The sequence below is a fragment of the Vicia villosa genome, linkage group LG5, assembly GCF_029867415.1.
Source record: "Vicia villosa cultivar HV-30 ecotype Madison, WI linkage group LG5, Vvil1.0, whole genome shotgun sequence".
NCBI classification, from domain to species: domain Eukaryota; kingdom Viridiplantae; phylum Streptophyta; class Magnoliopsida; order Fabales; family Fabaceae; genus Vicia; species Vicia villosa.
In genome coordinates, this window is record NC_081184.1 from 16376093 (window position 1) to 16392818 (window position 16726).

The 16726-nt window shown below is 34.6% G+C and overlaps 2 protein-coding genes across 2 annotated transcripts; both read right to left on the minus strand.

The window, feature by feature from the left end:
- Nucleotides 1-68: 68 nt before the first annotated feature.
- Nucleotides 69-2350, minus strand: LOC131601415 (disease resistance protein Roq1-like). Its single transcript, XM_058873228.1, has 4 exons — nt 2214-2350; nt 1909-2140; nt 640-1675; nt 69-312 (listed from the first exon to the last, which is right to left on the minus strand). The coding sequence occupies exons 2-4, from the start codon at nt 1971-1973 to the stop codon at nt 217-219; spliced, it is 1197 nt and encodes a 398-aa protein (XP_058729211.1). The 5' UTR covers nt 1974-2140; nt 2214-2350; the 3' UTR covers nt 69-216.
- Nucleotides 2351-3364: 1014 nt separating this feature from the next.
- On the minus strand, nt 3365-14420 carry LOC131601410 (disease resistance protein RPP4-like). Its single transcript, XM_058873224.1, has 9 exons — nt 13719-14420; nt 12467-13520; nt 11760-12217; nt 9755-10859; nt 8088-8363; nt 6847-7638; nt 5346-6384; nt 4762-4867; nt 3365-4672 (listed from the first exon to the last, which is right to left on the minus strand). The coding sequence occupies exons 1-7, from the start codon at nt 14240-14242 to the stop codon at nt 5749-5751; spliced, it is 4845 nt and encodes a 1614-aa protein (XP_058729207.1). The 5' UTR covers nt 14243-14420; the 3' UTR covers nt 3365-4672; nt 4762-4867; nt 5346-5748.
- Between the last annotated feature and the right edge of the window lie 2306 nt (nt 14421-16726).

Sequence of the window (16726 nt, forward strand, 5' to 3'; positions counted from 1 at the left end):
TGATGACGTACTTCTGTGGGATCTACCTCATAGAACACTGGCACAACATCCAAACCCCTGGCTCTGCTAATTTCCATGATCCTTTCCAACTCTAGCATGCACCATCTTGAATTAGCATAGTTTGTAGTCAAAACAACGATAGAAATTCTAGACTGTTGAATTGCTCGCAAAAGTGATATTGAGATCTGATCTCCTCGTTCAATCTCATCATCGTCTCTAAAAGCATAAATTCCTGCATTTTGAAAGATGTGACATGAACTTTGCACGACTGTCTTCCCCTCTGAAGCTCAAGAACACGTCATACATCTTTGGCTGAAACATCAAAGAAAAGAAGGAGAAAAAAATAACAGGTTAGATATATTATGGTTACTGAAATTATTTATTCCCCTATTACATAATCAAACTAAGAGGCTACTCTCAGTTTATTTGTTACTAATTTCCAACTCATAGTAATAATAGTTAACTTTTGAGGGCTCTTGTGATGGCTATGAAATCAAATGTTAACAAACTGATTTCAGTAATTTTCAGTTTGGTTCCTTTTTCGTGATATATTTTGTTTCTGGAAAACCACAATAAACAGATGATAGATAAAGCTAAGATAACCCTAAAATCATTTATATGTTACTACTTACTACTCACCTGATTAGTCCTGTTGCTTGATTCTCTTTTAACGATATCTCTTGCCATGGCTTGTAGGAGAATATGCATTTCAAGCTTGTTATTCTCAACGATGGTTACAAGGCTCTTGTCTTCAAGAAGGCTTATTTGAAGAGCCGCGTTTTGTATTGACCTATTTAATATTTGGAGTACATCATTTTGGTTCTTCCCAATAAAGAAACTTGCTATATCAAGGAATGTTTGTTTCTCGTTATCACTCAACTCATTAAAACTCTTTTCTAAGGTACTCAGTAGTCGTGGAGCTGGAATGGACAAATTTTTGAGACTCCATAACACACCTTTCCACTGAAGGGCTTCCTTTCCATGCATAAGCCTCCCTAGGGCTATAAGAGCAAGAGGCCATCCCCCAGAATAAGCAACTACCTCTCTGGAAAGTTCGTCGAAATTTTCTGGAGAAGTTGTTTCTTTTCCTAATGCACCCCACTTGAAAACCTCAAGCGATTCACTTTTGTCCAATTCTTTCACTCTATATATATGGTCAACTCGATACTCTTTGAGTAGACGTCTATCTCTTGTTGTGATGATTATTTTGCTACCTGCACCAAACCAGTTACGACTTCCACACAAAGCATTTAGCTGCTCCAATTTATCAACATCTTCAAGTATAAGAAGTACCCTTTTATGTCGAAGGTTTTCTTTTAAAGTCACATTTTCGAGTGCAGTGGTTTTGTTGACATAAAAAAGAAGTTCTTTTTGTAAAGAAACTGGACCATTACTTCGTCCCCAAACTCCACTGACATTAGTGAACATGCATTTTCCCTCAAAATAAGGACCAATGAGATCATAAATGGTCGTGGCAATGCTTGTTTTACCAATCCCTGCTTTCCCCCAAATCCCTATAACGAGAGGATATTTTGATTGTTTCAATAGTTGGATCACGTCTTGCACCCCAGATTTTACACTCAGTGTATAGAAAGTAGTCGAGAGTTCGGGTCTTGTCTTGTATAGCGCACAAATAACACGTTCAACTACACTCTTGATACAATCATACTGATTCCTATATGAACAAGACATGAAATATGATTAGTCATATAACAGTTGACGAACATCTACATATTTGAAAAGAAAGGAGGAGCTACATTTAAATTTAAATAATCATATAGTTAACTTTGCAAGAAAATTCGATATACTACACCAAAGTTCTAACATACAATTCTCAACTTCTCAACATTTTAAATGAGTGTTAATAATACAATTTCAAATCAGACAAAGTTTAAACTTTAAACTTACTCGTTTGTGGGAACGAAATCTGTTGGATATTGCGAAGATTTAGTAATTGCTTCCACCCAAGTCATGATCTTGTCTTCCCATCGGGAGATTTCCTTTATCGAGATTCTATCTAGAAAATCATGAAAAGCCTTTCCAAACGCATGGCGATGCAATCTTGGATGGATGGGATACAAGACAGTGAGAACAACAAGACCGGGTGTGGTTCGGCAACATTCAGTTATTTTCTCGAGTTCTTGAATGCATGATGGTGAATTAGTATAATTTTTTGAAAGTATGACTACAGCTATTTTGCACTCTTCAATTACCTTAAGTGATGAGTCTAAAGATGTTGCTTCCTGATCTGTAGTTTGAAGCTTGGTATGATCCAAGAAAATAAGAGCTCCTGGAACATATTTAGAAAGAGCCTTATGGAGTTTCAAAATAAAAGTAGACGGATCTTTCGCGCTGAAACTGAGATAGACATCGTAGCTGATCTTCCCCTTGGGATTGGTAGTAATGGAAGAAGACATGGTATGGATTTGATGAAAAGTAGTTCAGAGTGAGGGATGACTCTGAAATTGCACAACAAGCAGAAGAAATGAATGAACAACTGAAATGAAACGATGATTTGAATACTAAAAGTCGTGATTGCTATAATAAATAAACTAGTACTAGTTGTATAAAATTATTAGTACATACACATGGACAACAGCTTGCAGCTAGGTCAACTATCGAAGAAAAACAATTGATTAAATGATAAATAAAAGAGATTGAGAATTGTGATTAGTTCGAATTGATTAAAATATTCAGTTGACATAAAAGCTCTTACCTAGAAACAACTATGACAAGTAAATTTCAACATAACATTCTTCCATAGCCCAACAACTCATATCATTGATTTCCTTTACTCAATGATCCAATTAACACACATGTAATAATCCATCCACACATAGCACAAGAGTAACGGTCACTTTTGGCCACACCTTTGGGATTGATTGCTGCTTTATTTCCATCAGCATTCAGGCACATATGACACAATCAGCACAACCAAAGAGGATTAACACATGTTGTAAATCGTTTTAACAACAAACTTCATAGTTCATAGTTTCTTTAATCTCTCTATTCCTAATCTAGAATAAAGACATATATAATATAATTAACTAATCTAGGAATACATAGATTAAAGAAACTAAAGAGATGCAGCAGAAAGTGTTCGACAAAAGTTCACAATCAATTTTTTTTTCTAGGTTTGTTTTAGAGGAGGTTAAAAAACCCCTGGAATCTCAATTGTTTTTAAATTTTTGTCAAGTTATCCTCCAAATTTAGGAACGGAAAAATTTGAGAGGATTGTTTGAAGAAAAATTTTAGAGTGACTAAAATCGAAAATTCGTTATATTTATAGGGACGTCAAACATATTCAACCCTACAAAAAAATATCATAAAAATAACTTTTAAATATACAAAAAAAAAAGTAATTTTTTAAAACAAAAAACAAGCCCTTTATAAGATTAATTTTAACTCTAAATAAATTGATTTTAAAGTAATTTTTGTTTAAATAAATTCACATGAGTTTAAATTGATAGATATAATAGTCATGCATCAACAATGCAATAAATATGTAAATATCAACGACGCCTCTATTGAGAAAAACAATTGAAAAATAAAAAAGCGATTAAAATAAAATTATAAACTTCTAAATATACAGTTAAAAATCAAATTAAGAGTATACAAATTTTTTCGTGATTTTCCATATTTAGTTTCTAAATCTAGGACTTTGATTCATGATTTTTCTAATGAAATGATAAGGTAAAATTTCGATTCAAGGTCGATTTTTCTGAAAATCGAGTTTTTTACACTAGGTCGCAAGGATACAATTTCTATGATTATAATATTGATTAAAATCAACAGAGAATCCCCGAAAACGGCGTCAATTTTAATGAAAACGTGTAGCAAATGGGGTTTCGAAGATACATATCCGAATTTACCCTAAAAATTTTGGAGATGTATCGCCAGATTAACTTTTGGCAAAAACTGACTGAAGTGCGTTCGAAGATATATCTCCAAAATATTTTAAGATCAATTTCAAATTTTTAAAAGTGTGAACCACACCATAAGGGTGAAAAAAGAAATTACCATAGATAATTTTTACTGTGCTTAGACTATTTTATTGTATTTGGTTGGAGTACCCATCATAATTCTTATAATATAATTTTTTTGCTTAAAAAAATGGAAGAAGAATACTCACCATGTCTGCAAAAATTGAACCAGTGTAAGAGTGGGACAGGTAAGACACTCGATGGCAAATGAACCAATGTGAGATGGAAGAGAGACAAGCATTTATCCAAAATGGAAAAAGAGTTTAATTATAACTTATGAAATAATAGTGGAAGAATGGCAAAAGAATTGAGTGGTGTTATAAAGTAGGTGCATTAAAAGAAAAACAGAATAAGCATAAAGAAAAAGAGTGAATTGAATTGGTTGCTACAGAGAATGCACAGTATTATTAAGAAGGACATTGTAAGTATTGGAAGATGCCAACTCATAATATTTTTTACATGGCATAATATATTGATTACATGGCACAATAATAGATGAATTACTTCGCGCTTCTGTTTTCATATATGTAATAATAGATAAATTCAATTATGGCTAAATCAATTTTAATTCCTCAAAAAATAAGCTAATCTACACAACCATGAGAGTATATTAAAAAGAAATAGACCAGTTTTGAGAGCACAAGGGTGATGATCCCTCCAAAACCTGATGGACCTGTGTTATCAAGAAGCTGCCATCAAAATTAATTTTGATGTTATTCATATAACCACAGAGGAACATTAACATTAACATAAAGGGTATTTTCCTGTTGAAACTTACATGAAGTTATTGTTTGCTGAACCCACCATATGTTGCCTTTGCAGTGAGGCCTGACTCTGAAGTTTCGGAATATGTAGAGTGAGCTGTGAGAACCTTTCACTTGAACCTACAACATCCACCAATTACCTCAAATTTAAGGAAAGAATATACAACAATGGTATTAGTCATATGAATCCACTAATAAAAGATGTTAGGATTCAACTCTCTCACATATAATTCTTTCATCAAAATAGTCATTTTAAATAGAAAAAGTGACAATACTATTTCCTAAAATTCAACTTCTCCTTGCATAAAAAACCATAATTGAAGTGCACATCTTTGAAGAAAATGAAGAAAAGGGTAGGGAAGAGATTATCTTTAGTCTTATTTAATTCAATATTACTCGCTTATTCAAAACCTCCCTCCTTAGCTTGTGAACCAAATTCTACATTTCTCAACCAAACAAAATACCTATTAAATCCCAATCTCTTTTTCTCTCCCCTCTCAATCTCCTATATTAAAATCTCTCCTCTCAAGCTAAACAATAACGATGGATTCTTAATAATAAACACACATATTATAATAAAGTCTAGTTATGTTATTACCTTGTAATAAGGTTTGGACTTCTTCCCTTCTTAAAATGGCTGGAAGTGCACCAAACTAGAACGCCAACCAGACTGGACCTGAAAAGCCGCGAGATCAGTACAGCTCAAACAACGGAAGGAGGCTTGGGGAAGAAACCACATATGTGACACTTAAATCCTGTTTGTCCAACAGCTTCATTTGTTAAATTCTGCTTGCATCATAGGATGAAAAGAAGAAAGCTTTTACTTAAGGGGAAAAAAATACTCTTATCAGTCACATTTACATTTCCACCAGAAACAACATTCTTCCCTACTTCCCCAGAAACATTAACATCCTTGTCTACGGTCTACCGCATCCCAGTTGTTCATATCACTCACATTTTCGTCTACCCTAGAAACGGCACCATTCTAGTCTGCGGGTATATCACCGCCACCAGAAACAGCAGGCAGGTTTCTTACTTGTTGCTATGGCATCATCATCAGAATTCTTATCCATTGCATGCAAGCGCCTATCTTCACTTATAGTTTCATCTTGACCAAGACCAGTAGCAATGTTGTCCACTGGCACATCAGTATTATAACCATCAAAAACACTAACATCCTCCTCATCATGACCATAATAAACAATAACACCCTCCTCGTCTACCTCATTGCGGTTTTCCATTTCTTGGTTGATTGGTTTATCATATAAGAAAGATATTGTTGTCTTCTCTACAGTGAATCCCTCCCCAAAAACAACCATAACCTCCACTTCGTTACCAGGTTCTAGATTTGCTGTAATACTCTGCCAATCCCCATCCACAAAGGACATTAGTGTATCTCTTTTATAGACCTGAATGGTTGTCTTTGTGTAATTTATGATCAACATACCATGGCAACCTTCTGATATTATGTTGTCTTGGGAAGAGTAATAGAGGACGAACAACATCATACTCTTCAGGATGCTCCCTTTCATTGCCGGGACAACAAATATTATAGAACTACCTTGGCAACTGAAGTTTAACCAATCGGATATATTGTCACAGGGGAGCAAAAATGAATCCCAAGTCCCATCTGCTGTCTGTAATATGAAAAAAAATCTTTAGTTACAAGGTAACATCTAGCTATTGAGAGTTTGTTAAGTCTTTTTGAAATGTTTGTTTTGAAATTTAAGATAAAAATGAGTTATGCTAAGAATAAGAAACGCATTAATACTATGTTACACTCTAGCTCTATAGAGCCAAAAAAAACAAAAAAAAGGATGATTCTCCTCTACACAATATTCTATATTTTATTCTCTCTTCTCTTATATTCAAAAAAATCAAACCATTTGCAAGAATCAGATTTATTGTCACACGAAGGCTGTACACTAAACCAAAATATAAAAGGCTAAAATTAGGGATCAAAGGAAAAGTAAAGTCAACCTCAGGGGTTGGCCGAGTGGTGAAGGTTTGGGTCTTGAAATGTGTTTCTCTCAAGGTCTCGGGAACAAAAATTCCAGTTTACTTTTAATAAAATAGATACTCGGAAGAGATATACAAACCTGTAAAATGTTGTCTTCGGCAATATTGGATACTTGGAATTTCGTTCCCATTTGAATTAAGAAAGATTTCAAGTAATTCTTTGACCCTGAAGTGCGAACTTCACCAAGGCAATCATCAATTAAAGGAGAAGGAAACATATCAGAGATTTGTGGTGCAGTTGCCCTTGCATCCAATTTATGATAATTTGTAGCTTTTAATACATCCAAAACATTTTCTACATCTCGACTTAGTTGTTGTTTAGAACCACACTCTACACAAAGAATTCGAAGCTTTAGAAGGTCCTTGAAAGTACGAAGAGATGAAGTGGGCACATATGTTTGAACTAGAGATATCAAATTCTTTGATGGTGACATCCAAGACTGAATGATAGAAGGAAATACATCACGTGAAAATCCTTCAAAGCCACATAGAGAAATGTAACCAATGTTTTTCGATCTTACTATTGAAAAAGGCACTTTTGTTATTGCAGTCTTATCTGCAATCAAAGTTATCAATGATTCCATCTGTTCCATGTCTTCCTCCAATTTGGTAATCATGGAACATCCAGAAAGAATCAGAGTTTCTAGAGATTTTAATTTATAGATGCTTCTAGGAAGTTTTCGAAGACCTGTGCAGTCTGTCAAATTTATAAGAAGAATTTTACTGAGAGATCCAATGCTATGGGAGACTGTAGACAAACTTGGGCAGTCTTTGAGTACTAGCTTTTCAAGATTAGGCAAGTATGAAAAGTCTGGAGTTTCAGTCAAATCCCGAGAATGACTAAGATTAAGAATTTTTAGATTCTCTAGCATCTGCAAGAAAATAAAACCCAAGATGATGATGATGATGATGATGATGATGATGATGATGATGATGATGATGATGATGATGATGATGATGATGATGATGATGATGAGAGAAGCTTAGAAAAAAATAGATTGGAATTTGGAAGATATACTATTTACCACTAAACGTGGACCCTGGTATGTATCAATCACATAATTGTATAGTGTTGGTTTTTTTATCCCTAAGGACTGTTTAATGGTTATATCTATATTGATTTCGCTTTAAGTAGAGGTGAATATATAATTTGTCAAGGTGATAACTTGAAATGATGTAGTTTATGAAAGGGCTTGTATCTACAAATTTGTGGTTTTTTAACATTAAAGAGTTAGAAGAGACAATAAATTTAAATTTATTGCTTCTGGAAAATATGATCAACGAAAGAAACCACGAGCCAAATAATAAACATAATCTGTACCTGGCTTTTCTTCCATATTTGTTTGAGATTACTATATTTTAATTCGACGACAACTAGTCTTCCTTGCCGAAATCCTGCAGGAGTGTAAGTTGACGGAAATCCATGCCAGTACAGCCCCCTTAGATCTGTTGAAAGATTTTTAAAATCTCCATTAAGCTGTACCCCAGCAAGTTGAAGCAATCTGAGTTTATTCATCTTCTTAAATGCATTGGTATTCAGACAAACTGTATTTTTTCCTGGAAACTCCAAATTCAGACCCTTGACAGCTTCTGTTCCCTGAAATTAAGAATACAGAGTAACATAAAACTAACAGCTTTGAGATCTGGTAGCTAAAAACTTTGTAACGTAGTATATATAATTTTGATATTATAACGCATGCTGTTAAGAGTGTCACATTGGACAATATATGGCCTGAACATGTGTTTATAAGTGGGGGAAATCCTTGTAATGTAGTCTATAATTTTGACATTATAAGTTTATAATTCATATTGTTAAGAGTTCCACATTGAACAATATATGGTCTGAACATGAGTTTATACGTGCGGGCAATCTTCATCTTAAAGCTGGTATTCTAGGAATGAGTTAGGTCAAACTCTAATTCCAAGTGGTATTAGACTCTTTCAAGATCCATTGGCCCACCAGCTATTAGGCTTATGCTATCGAGCCACCCACCATTTATGTTCAAGCTCCAGAAATCCAGTCCAGAGCGTGAGGGGGTGTGTTAAAGAGTCTCACTTGGGTGGTGAAGATTGTGAACATTGATAACTGGCTTGACTTGTTGAGCGTGAGGGGGTGTGTTCACAGTCTTGAAGATTGTGAACATTGATAACTGGCTTGACTTGTTGGCACCAAATTAAGAAATTCTTTTCATTGAGTTTTTCTGAGATCTTTAGATGAAACTTGACGCAAGGCAAGTCACCATCAGAAGGAGGAACGAGAGTCACTGGAGTAGGTGAGGGTGGAGGTGGAGAAGGAGAATTGATTTCAGTTTCAGCCATTACGGATCGAACTGAAGCTCTATGATACCATATTAAACTGAAAACTGAATTGAGATGAGAATAAAAAATTCTATCGATTGAATGAATTATTACATTGGGATTTTGTTATGATGTAGTAGCATCTATTTATAGACTATATCCCATAACTAATTTTGTAATTCAGTTATGGCAGTTACAACAGCTAGTTGGCATACTAATTCTAGCACATGCCTAAATGCAGGCCATGAGTGTAACCTATACTGACTTATCTGACAATTTCAACCAATTTTCTTGTAAGCTGGAAATGATATATATTAGTTTACCAACTTCATGAAGAATGTTGAAAATAATGTGTAGTTGTAATTACTATTAATAATTTATCATTATTAGTACTAATTGTTTTCGGCCTACTACTCAGACTTATTAGGTTTAAAATAATCTCGATAAACAACTTAGCGTTTGTATCGCCGAAACATTGACACGGACTCTAACACGTCGACACCGGTCATAATTTGAGAATATTAATAAATTGAACGAGTCAGTGTCGGACACTTAAACAAGTTGGATACCTGACAAAACTTTGTTCAGAGGTGTCAGTGCTACAAAGGTTTGTACACTATTTCAACTTCGAAACACATCATATTTATTTTCTACACAAACCATAGAAGAAGTTCTTTAATTAGTAATTACCGTTTGCTTTGATAACATATCAAACACATCCTCTCGGCGCCACAACCTGCTGCGATTCTCAGGATCAAATGGGGATTCCTCATAAATTATTTGTCTTCCCATGTCTCTCAGCAGATCATGCATTCTAAGCTTGTTCCTTTTGTCAACCGTTACAAGACTTCGCTCTACAAGGACTTTAATTCCAATATCGGCAAAAAATCCACACCCATTTAATATTTGTATGACGTCATTTCTGTCCATTCCAATAAAAAAACAAGCTATATCAAGAAATATTTGTTGTTCAGTAACATCTTTTAAACCATCGAAGCTTACTCTTAGCTTCTTCTGTACTTGATCATGGGGGATACATTTGAGTTTGTCCAAAACTTTGTGCCACTCTGTTATTTCACAGTCAGACAAATAGGAGCCAAGGACTTCAAGTGCCAGTGGCAACCTCCCAGAATAAGCAATCACATCGGATGAATGTGTAGTAAAATCTTCTATCGGACTTGGTTGCTTGAATGCATGCCAACTAAAAAGCTCAAGAGATTCACTTTCATCCATTTCTTCTATTTTATACACTCTATCAACTCTACACGATCTAAGAAGATGCATATCTCTGGTTGTAATGATTATTCTACTTCCTGAACCAAACCATTCGCGGCTTCCACACAAAGCCTTTAGTTGGTCCAATTCATTCACATCATCAAGCACAAAAAGTACCTTTTTTTGTGAAAGTCTTTGCTTCAATATATTTTTCCCTGATTCAATGTCACGTATCTTGAATGACGTTGTTTTGTAAACATCACAAAGTACTTGTTGTTGTAATGAAACTTGATTAGTATCTGTTTCCCAAAGTTCCCTTATATTCAAAAGGAAGCTCTTTCCCTCAAATTTGCTCCCAATTTGATTATAGATGGCTTTGGCAATGGTTGTTTTTCCCATACCCCCCATGCCCCAAATCCCTAGAAGTAAAACATCATCTGCTATTTGGATGTTTAATAGCTTTGCTGCGGCTTGCACACGAGATTCAATTCCCACTGGATGTTCAGCAACAAATAATTCTGTCCTGTCTAGCAAACGAGTAACATGTTCAACAATATTCTTGATATCACCACTTTCATTCCTATAAAATATGAACCACTAATAAGGCGCACAATAAATTGTATGTATTAAAAAGATAGGGAAAAATATTGCAAGTAAACGGGAATATTTTTAAAAGAAAAGAATTGCATTAGAATGGGAAATGAAAGAAAAGCACAAGCATCAGTAAACCACCAATCTGTCGTTATTATTCTAAGTTACGTTAATGAAATTTACCAAAAGTCACTCCGACAGCAGTTTAAGAATCTCGTGAAGTCTAGATTCACATGCATGTTCTGATATAATAATTATAATAGAATATCAATATTAAGCCCACCATATCCTGCCATGAGTGATGATTCAGTTAAAATGCAACCTCAAGAATACAAACATAGTTCTATTTGGTCTGCAAATCCTTATAGAAAAAAAAAAGTGGGGGATAAATTTGAGATAAGGATTCATGGCTTCCCCAAACAGCTCACCAACAATTTTAGAAATTCCAAATAGAGGACTTACTAATACATACTTATCTGAGTAATTTCTATAGATCCATCACATAATATAATACATATAAGATAAAAATGTTATTATTGTATTATAGACATTATATACAAAATATTGAACTTTTTAGAGACGTTTATGAAAAATAAAAGTTAATCCATATATGTTCATAATTACAAATCACAGAAAATACAAGTAACATTTTATTCTCATTTACCATACTTCAAAGAAGTATTTGTTTTCTAGTTAGAAACTATTCAAAAATTCAAAATAGATTACAATCAACATATTTTGTAATTATTCTCAAATCTTTCAATAAGTATCTTAAAATGAAAGTGATTTTTAAAATGGACAGAAAATATTACACATCAAGGCCAAAGAATTTTAAAGTATCACGAACAATATTCTAAAAGACAAGTAAAAAAGTAAATAAATAAATAACCTGGAATCTACGAGTACAAACCCTCCTATGCCACCGATATCAAAGAGTTCTTTTCTCCAATTACTCATAGTGGATTTATCCACGGAGATTGTTGTTGATATAAGACCTTCAAAAGCTTTTCCAAAAAGACCTTTCTGGTGACGTACTTCTGAGGGATCTACCTCATAGAACACTGGCACGACCACCAGACCCTTGACCTTGCCAATTTCCATGATCTTCTCCAACTCTAGCATACACCATCTAGAATTAGCATAATTTGTAGACAAAACAACGATAGAAATTCTAGACTGTCCAATTGCTTGCAGTAGTGAGATTGAGATTTGATCTCCTCGTTGAATCTCGTCATCGTCTTTGAAAACATAAATCCCTGCATTTTGAAGAGAAGAATAGAGATGTGACACGAACTTTGACCGATTATCTTCTCCTCTGAAGCTCAAAAACACATCGTATATCTTTGGCTGAAGCATCAAAAAAATAAAAATAAAACCATAGCTTAGATATATGGATGTTGAGATTCCTGATGCCACTAATACATCATCAACTATGAGGTTACCCATAATTTATTGCTATTAATTATCAATTAAGACTCATTAATTAACTTCCAATGTTCTTGTGATTAATATGAAACCAAATGCTAATAAACTGTTTTCATTAATGAAACAAAAAATCATACAATAGTGATACATCACTCACACACACGCGCGCACCTGATGAGTCTTATTACTTGATTCCCTCTTAATGATATCTCTTGCCATGGCTTGTAGCAGAACAGGCATTTCAAGTTTGTTATTCTCATCAATAGTTACAAAGTTCTTGTCTTGAAGGAGACTTATTTGAAAAGCTGCGGATTGTGTTGACCTATTTAATGTTTGGAGTACATCCTTTTGGTTCATCCCTATAAAGAAATATGCTATATCAAGGAATATGCATTTCTCTTCATTACTCAAATTTCTAAAACTCTTTTCAAGAGCTTCTAGTAGTCGTGGAGCTGGAATTGAAAATCTTTGGAGACTCCTCAACACACCCTTCCATTCAAGTACTTCCTTTCTGCGCAAGAACATCCCAAGGGCTTCAAGAGCAAGAGGTAATCCCCCACAATAAGCAACTAGTTGTCTAGAAACTTCAACAAAATCTTCTCGAGGATTCCGAGCTTGGCTGAATGCACCCCAATTCAAAACCTCGAGTGATTTACTTTCATCCAGTTGTTTCACTGGATATATGTGGTCAACTCCATGCTCCTTGAGTAGATGCCTGTCTCTTGTCGTGATGATTATTTTGCTACCTTCACCAAACCATTCACGACTTCCACACAAAGCATGTAGCTGCTCCAATTTATCAACATTGTCAAGTACAAGAAGTATTCTTTTACTTCGAAGAATTTGTTTTAAGATCACTCTTGATTCAACTGCGGATATAGGCATCTCTTCTTCAGTTGGTCCGTTAATATCAGAAAGAAGTTTCTCTTGCAATGAAAGTAGATCATTATTTTTTGTCCCAACTTCCCCAACGTTATCGAGGAAGCACTTGTATTCAAAATAAAGACCAATTTGAACAAAAATGGCTTCGGCAATGGTTGATTTACCAATCCCTGTCATCCCCCATATCCCTAGTAGGAGAGGATATTTTGATTGTTTCAATAGTTGAACCACATCTTGCACACTAGATTTTACACTCGGTGCATGGGTAGTCGCAAATGAGTATTTGTTGCTTATCACACACGTAACACGTTCAACTATATCCTTAATATATACATTTTCATACCTGTGTAACACATGAATAAGAGATGATTACAAGTATAAGTATAAGAAGTCTCCAACATGTTCATAGGTCAAAAGAACTTAAATTAAAATCTCAAGTCACAACTATAATAGAAAGATCTTAAATTTGCAAAGCTCACAATCAAAACATTATTAGAAAAGTCATAATTTGAAATGAAGCAAGTTACAAGTTTAAAATTACCTGTGTGTGGGTTTGTGTAGGCGATCACTTGATCCTAAATATTTGGTAGCTTTAGTGATCAAAGCCACCCAAGTCATGAGCTTATCTTCATTTTTAGGGATTCCCTTCATGGATATTCTATCAATAAAATTAGGAAAAGACTCTCCAAACATATCTCCCTTTAAACTTCCATATGAGGCATGAACACCATCACAAAACAAGGGAAGAACACTAAAATCGGAGGTTCGGCAACACTCGGTTATTTTCTCCAATTCTTTAATACACGAGCTTGAATTAGCATAATTTCTTGAAAATACAACTATAGCAATTCTGCATTCTCGAATTACATTCAGCACCGACTCTACCTGTTCCCCGTGTTGAAACCTCTCATCTTCCCCAAAAACAAAGATTCCAGCTTCTGAACTAAGAGCCATATCGAGATTGGGAACAAACTGTCCGACATCTGTAGGGCAGAAACTCAAGAACACGTTGTACCTCTTCTGGTTTGGACCGGAACTAGATCTGGATTCAAATTTGGAAGACATGGATGAATTTGATGGAAAATTTCTCCGAAGAGTGAATCTGAAATTGCAAAACTTTGTTTGAATAGCAAGTTCTGATTGCTTTGTGCGAGTATTCACGCTTGGAGTGAAGCATCGCTGAAATTGCACAAGTCAAACTCGTCTCATAGAGCTTCCAGCGAAACATCGCTGAAATTTGAACAAGTCAAACTCGTTAAAAATATGTTATCAATCAACTATCTAACTAAAATACAAGAAGAAGGTGTGATTTCCCTTAAATGCCCTTCTCTTAAAATTTAATTGCACTTAATAAAGGTCAACTTGATAATCAACTAAGTCATTTTTTTTCCATTTCCACTCATTCGGATTGACAAGAGTCATATTCCAATTCATTATAAGAAGGATTCAAGCTAACTTTCTTTGGGTGATAAAGATCTTAAGAAGAAAATTTATTGGGTAGGGTGGAAGAAAATTTATTGGGTAGGATAGGGGAGGTTTAGGAGTTAAGAAAATCGAAGAGTTTAACGTCGCACTCTTGCTTAAATGGAAATGGAGGGTAGTTCAAGAGAGAAATTTTCTTTGGCTGGATATTTTGGCTTCTAGTTACGATCATGTAATATTTTTTTAGTCTTCTGGATGTTCGTTTAAACCAAGTTACTCGAGCTCAGAATGGTGAAAAGACATGACAAAGATGGAGTCACAACAAACAGGTTTGGTTTTTGACTATTTTTTTATTTCATAGGAGACAATCCTTTTCCCATATTTCCCACACCATCACTTTCACATTCATCAAATTATGTTTCTTTCTCTGAAAAAACATCAGAACCATTTTTATTTATACACTCTCTTTAGCTTCAAAACTACCAACCTTGTTTTGCCGTCGTTGTCACCATGTAATTCCGATCCAGTTTCATCTCGATTTAACACTCTACAACCGCAAGGTAACCATTCACTCCTTTGTTATGTCTTTACAAAACTATTAAAATTGTTGGTGCACAAGGTTAAAGATGAAGATGAAAGAAGAGAGAAAAGAGAAAAACATAACAAACTCTTAATAGTGAAAATTCATTTTTAAAAAATCTGTTACACTAAAGTGTTTAAATACACCAATGAAATTGTCACATAGGCACAACAAAAATATGCAAAGTTAAAGCTAACAGCTAAGACCAACTTCTAGAAAACTCCTAACCAACCATCTCAGATGCAGTAGCTTCTGACTAACAACACATTTTGGAACAACACAACTTCTGAACATGAATTAATTTTAACACTATCTCTTAATTCATATTTAGCTAACCAAAATCTACAACACCAATTTCAACTCTCAAATGAATAAAGTGTTCAATCTTGACAGCTTTAGTCAGCACATCTGCAAGTTGCTTCTAAGTGCTATAGTGCACAACTTCTAGCACTCCTTTTTGAATTTGATTCCTCGGAAAATGATACTTTGTGTCAATGTGCTTTCTCCTTTCATGTAGCACTGGATTCTTAGCAAAGCTTAGAGGTGATTTGTTGTTAATATAAACCTCACAGACCTACTCACCTTAATCTTCAAATCATGTAGTTAGTTCATAAACCAACTAGCTTGACACGCAGACAAAATATCTGCAATGTACTCAGCTTCACAAGTTGACAAGGCAACGACTGGTTGCTTCTTGGAGCACCAACAAATGAGACTTCCCAGATACTTGAAAAAAAATTCAAAAGTACTTCTTCTGTCAACTCTGTCTCCACACCAATCAGAGTCTGAATAGCATATCACCTTTGAGTCATATTTGACACCAGAACGGAACAACACTCCATACCTCAGAGTCTCTTTAATGTACCTCAGTATCCCGACAGCAGCTTGGTAATGTGACCACTTTGACTTTTTCATAAACCTACTCACTATTTCAACTGCATAGCAAATGTCAGGTCAGATGCTACAGAGATATCTCAATGAGCCAACCAACTATTTTAAATTTGTAGCACCTACATCATCACCCTCAACATCATAATCCAGCTTGTTATTCGTCTCAGCATGTGTGATTGCAGTCTTGTGATTTGTTAGCTCAAATCTCTTCAAAAGTTCAAGTTCATACTTCAACTGATGCAAAATTATACCTTTTTCAGAGTACAAAATCTCTATCCTGAAAAAGATACCATATTTCTCATATCAGTCATCTCAAACTCATTCATCTGCACCTATTGGAACTTGACTATCTCATATGAACAGCTCCTTGTTAGCAATATATCATCAACATAGAGACACACCAGAATCATATTGCCTTCAAAAATATGCTGAACATAAATCTCATACTCCATCTCACACTTTCTGAATCGTTGAAGCTTGAAAAATGAATCAATTTTCAAATTTCAAGCTATAGGAGCTTGTTTTAGTTCATACAACACTTTATGTAATATGTACACCATCGCTTCCTGATTCTTTTTCACAAATTCAGGAGGTTGTGTCACGTATACTTATTTTTGTAATGGACGGTTCAGAAATACAAATTTCACATCCAGATG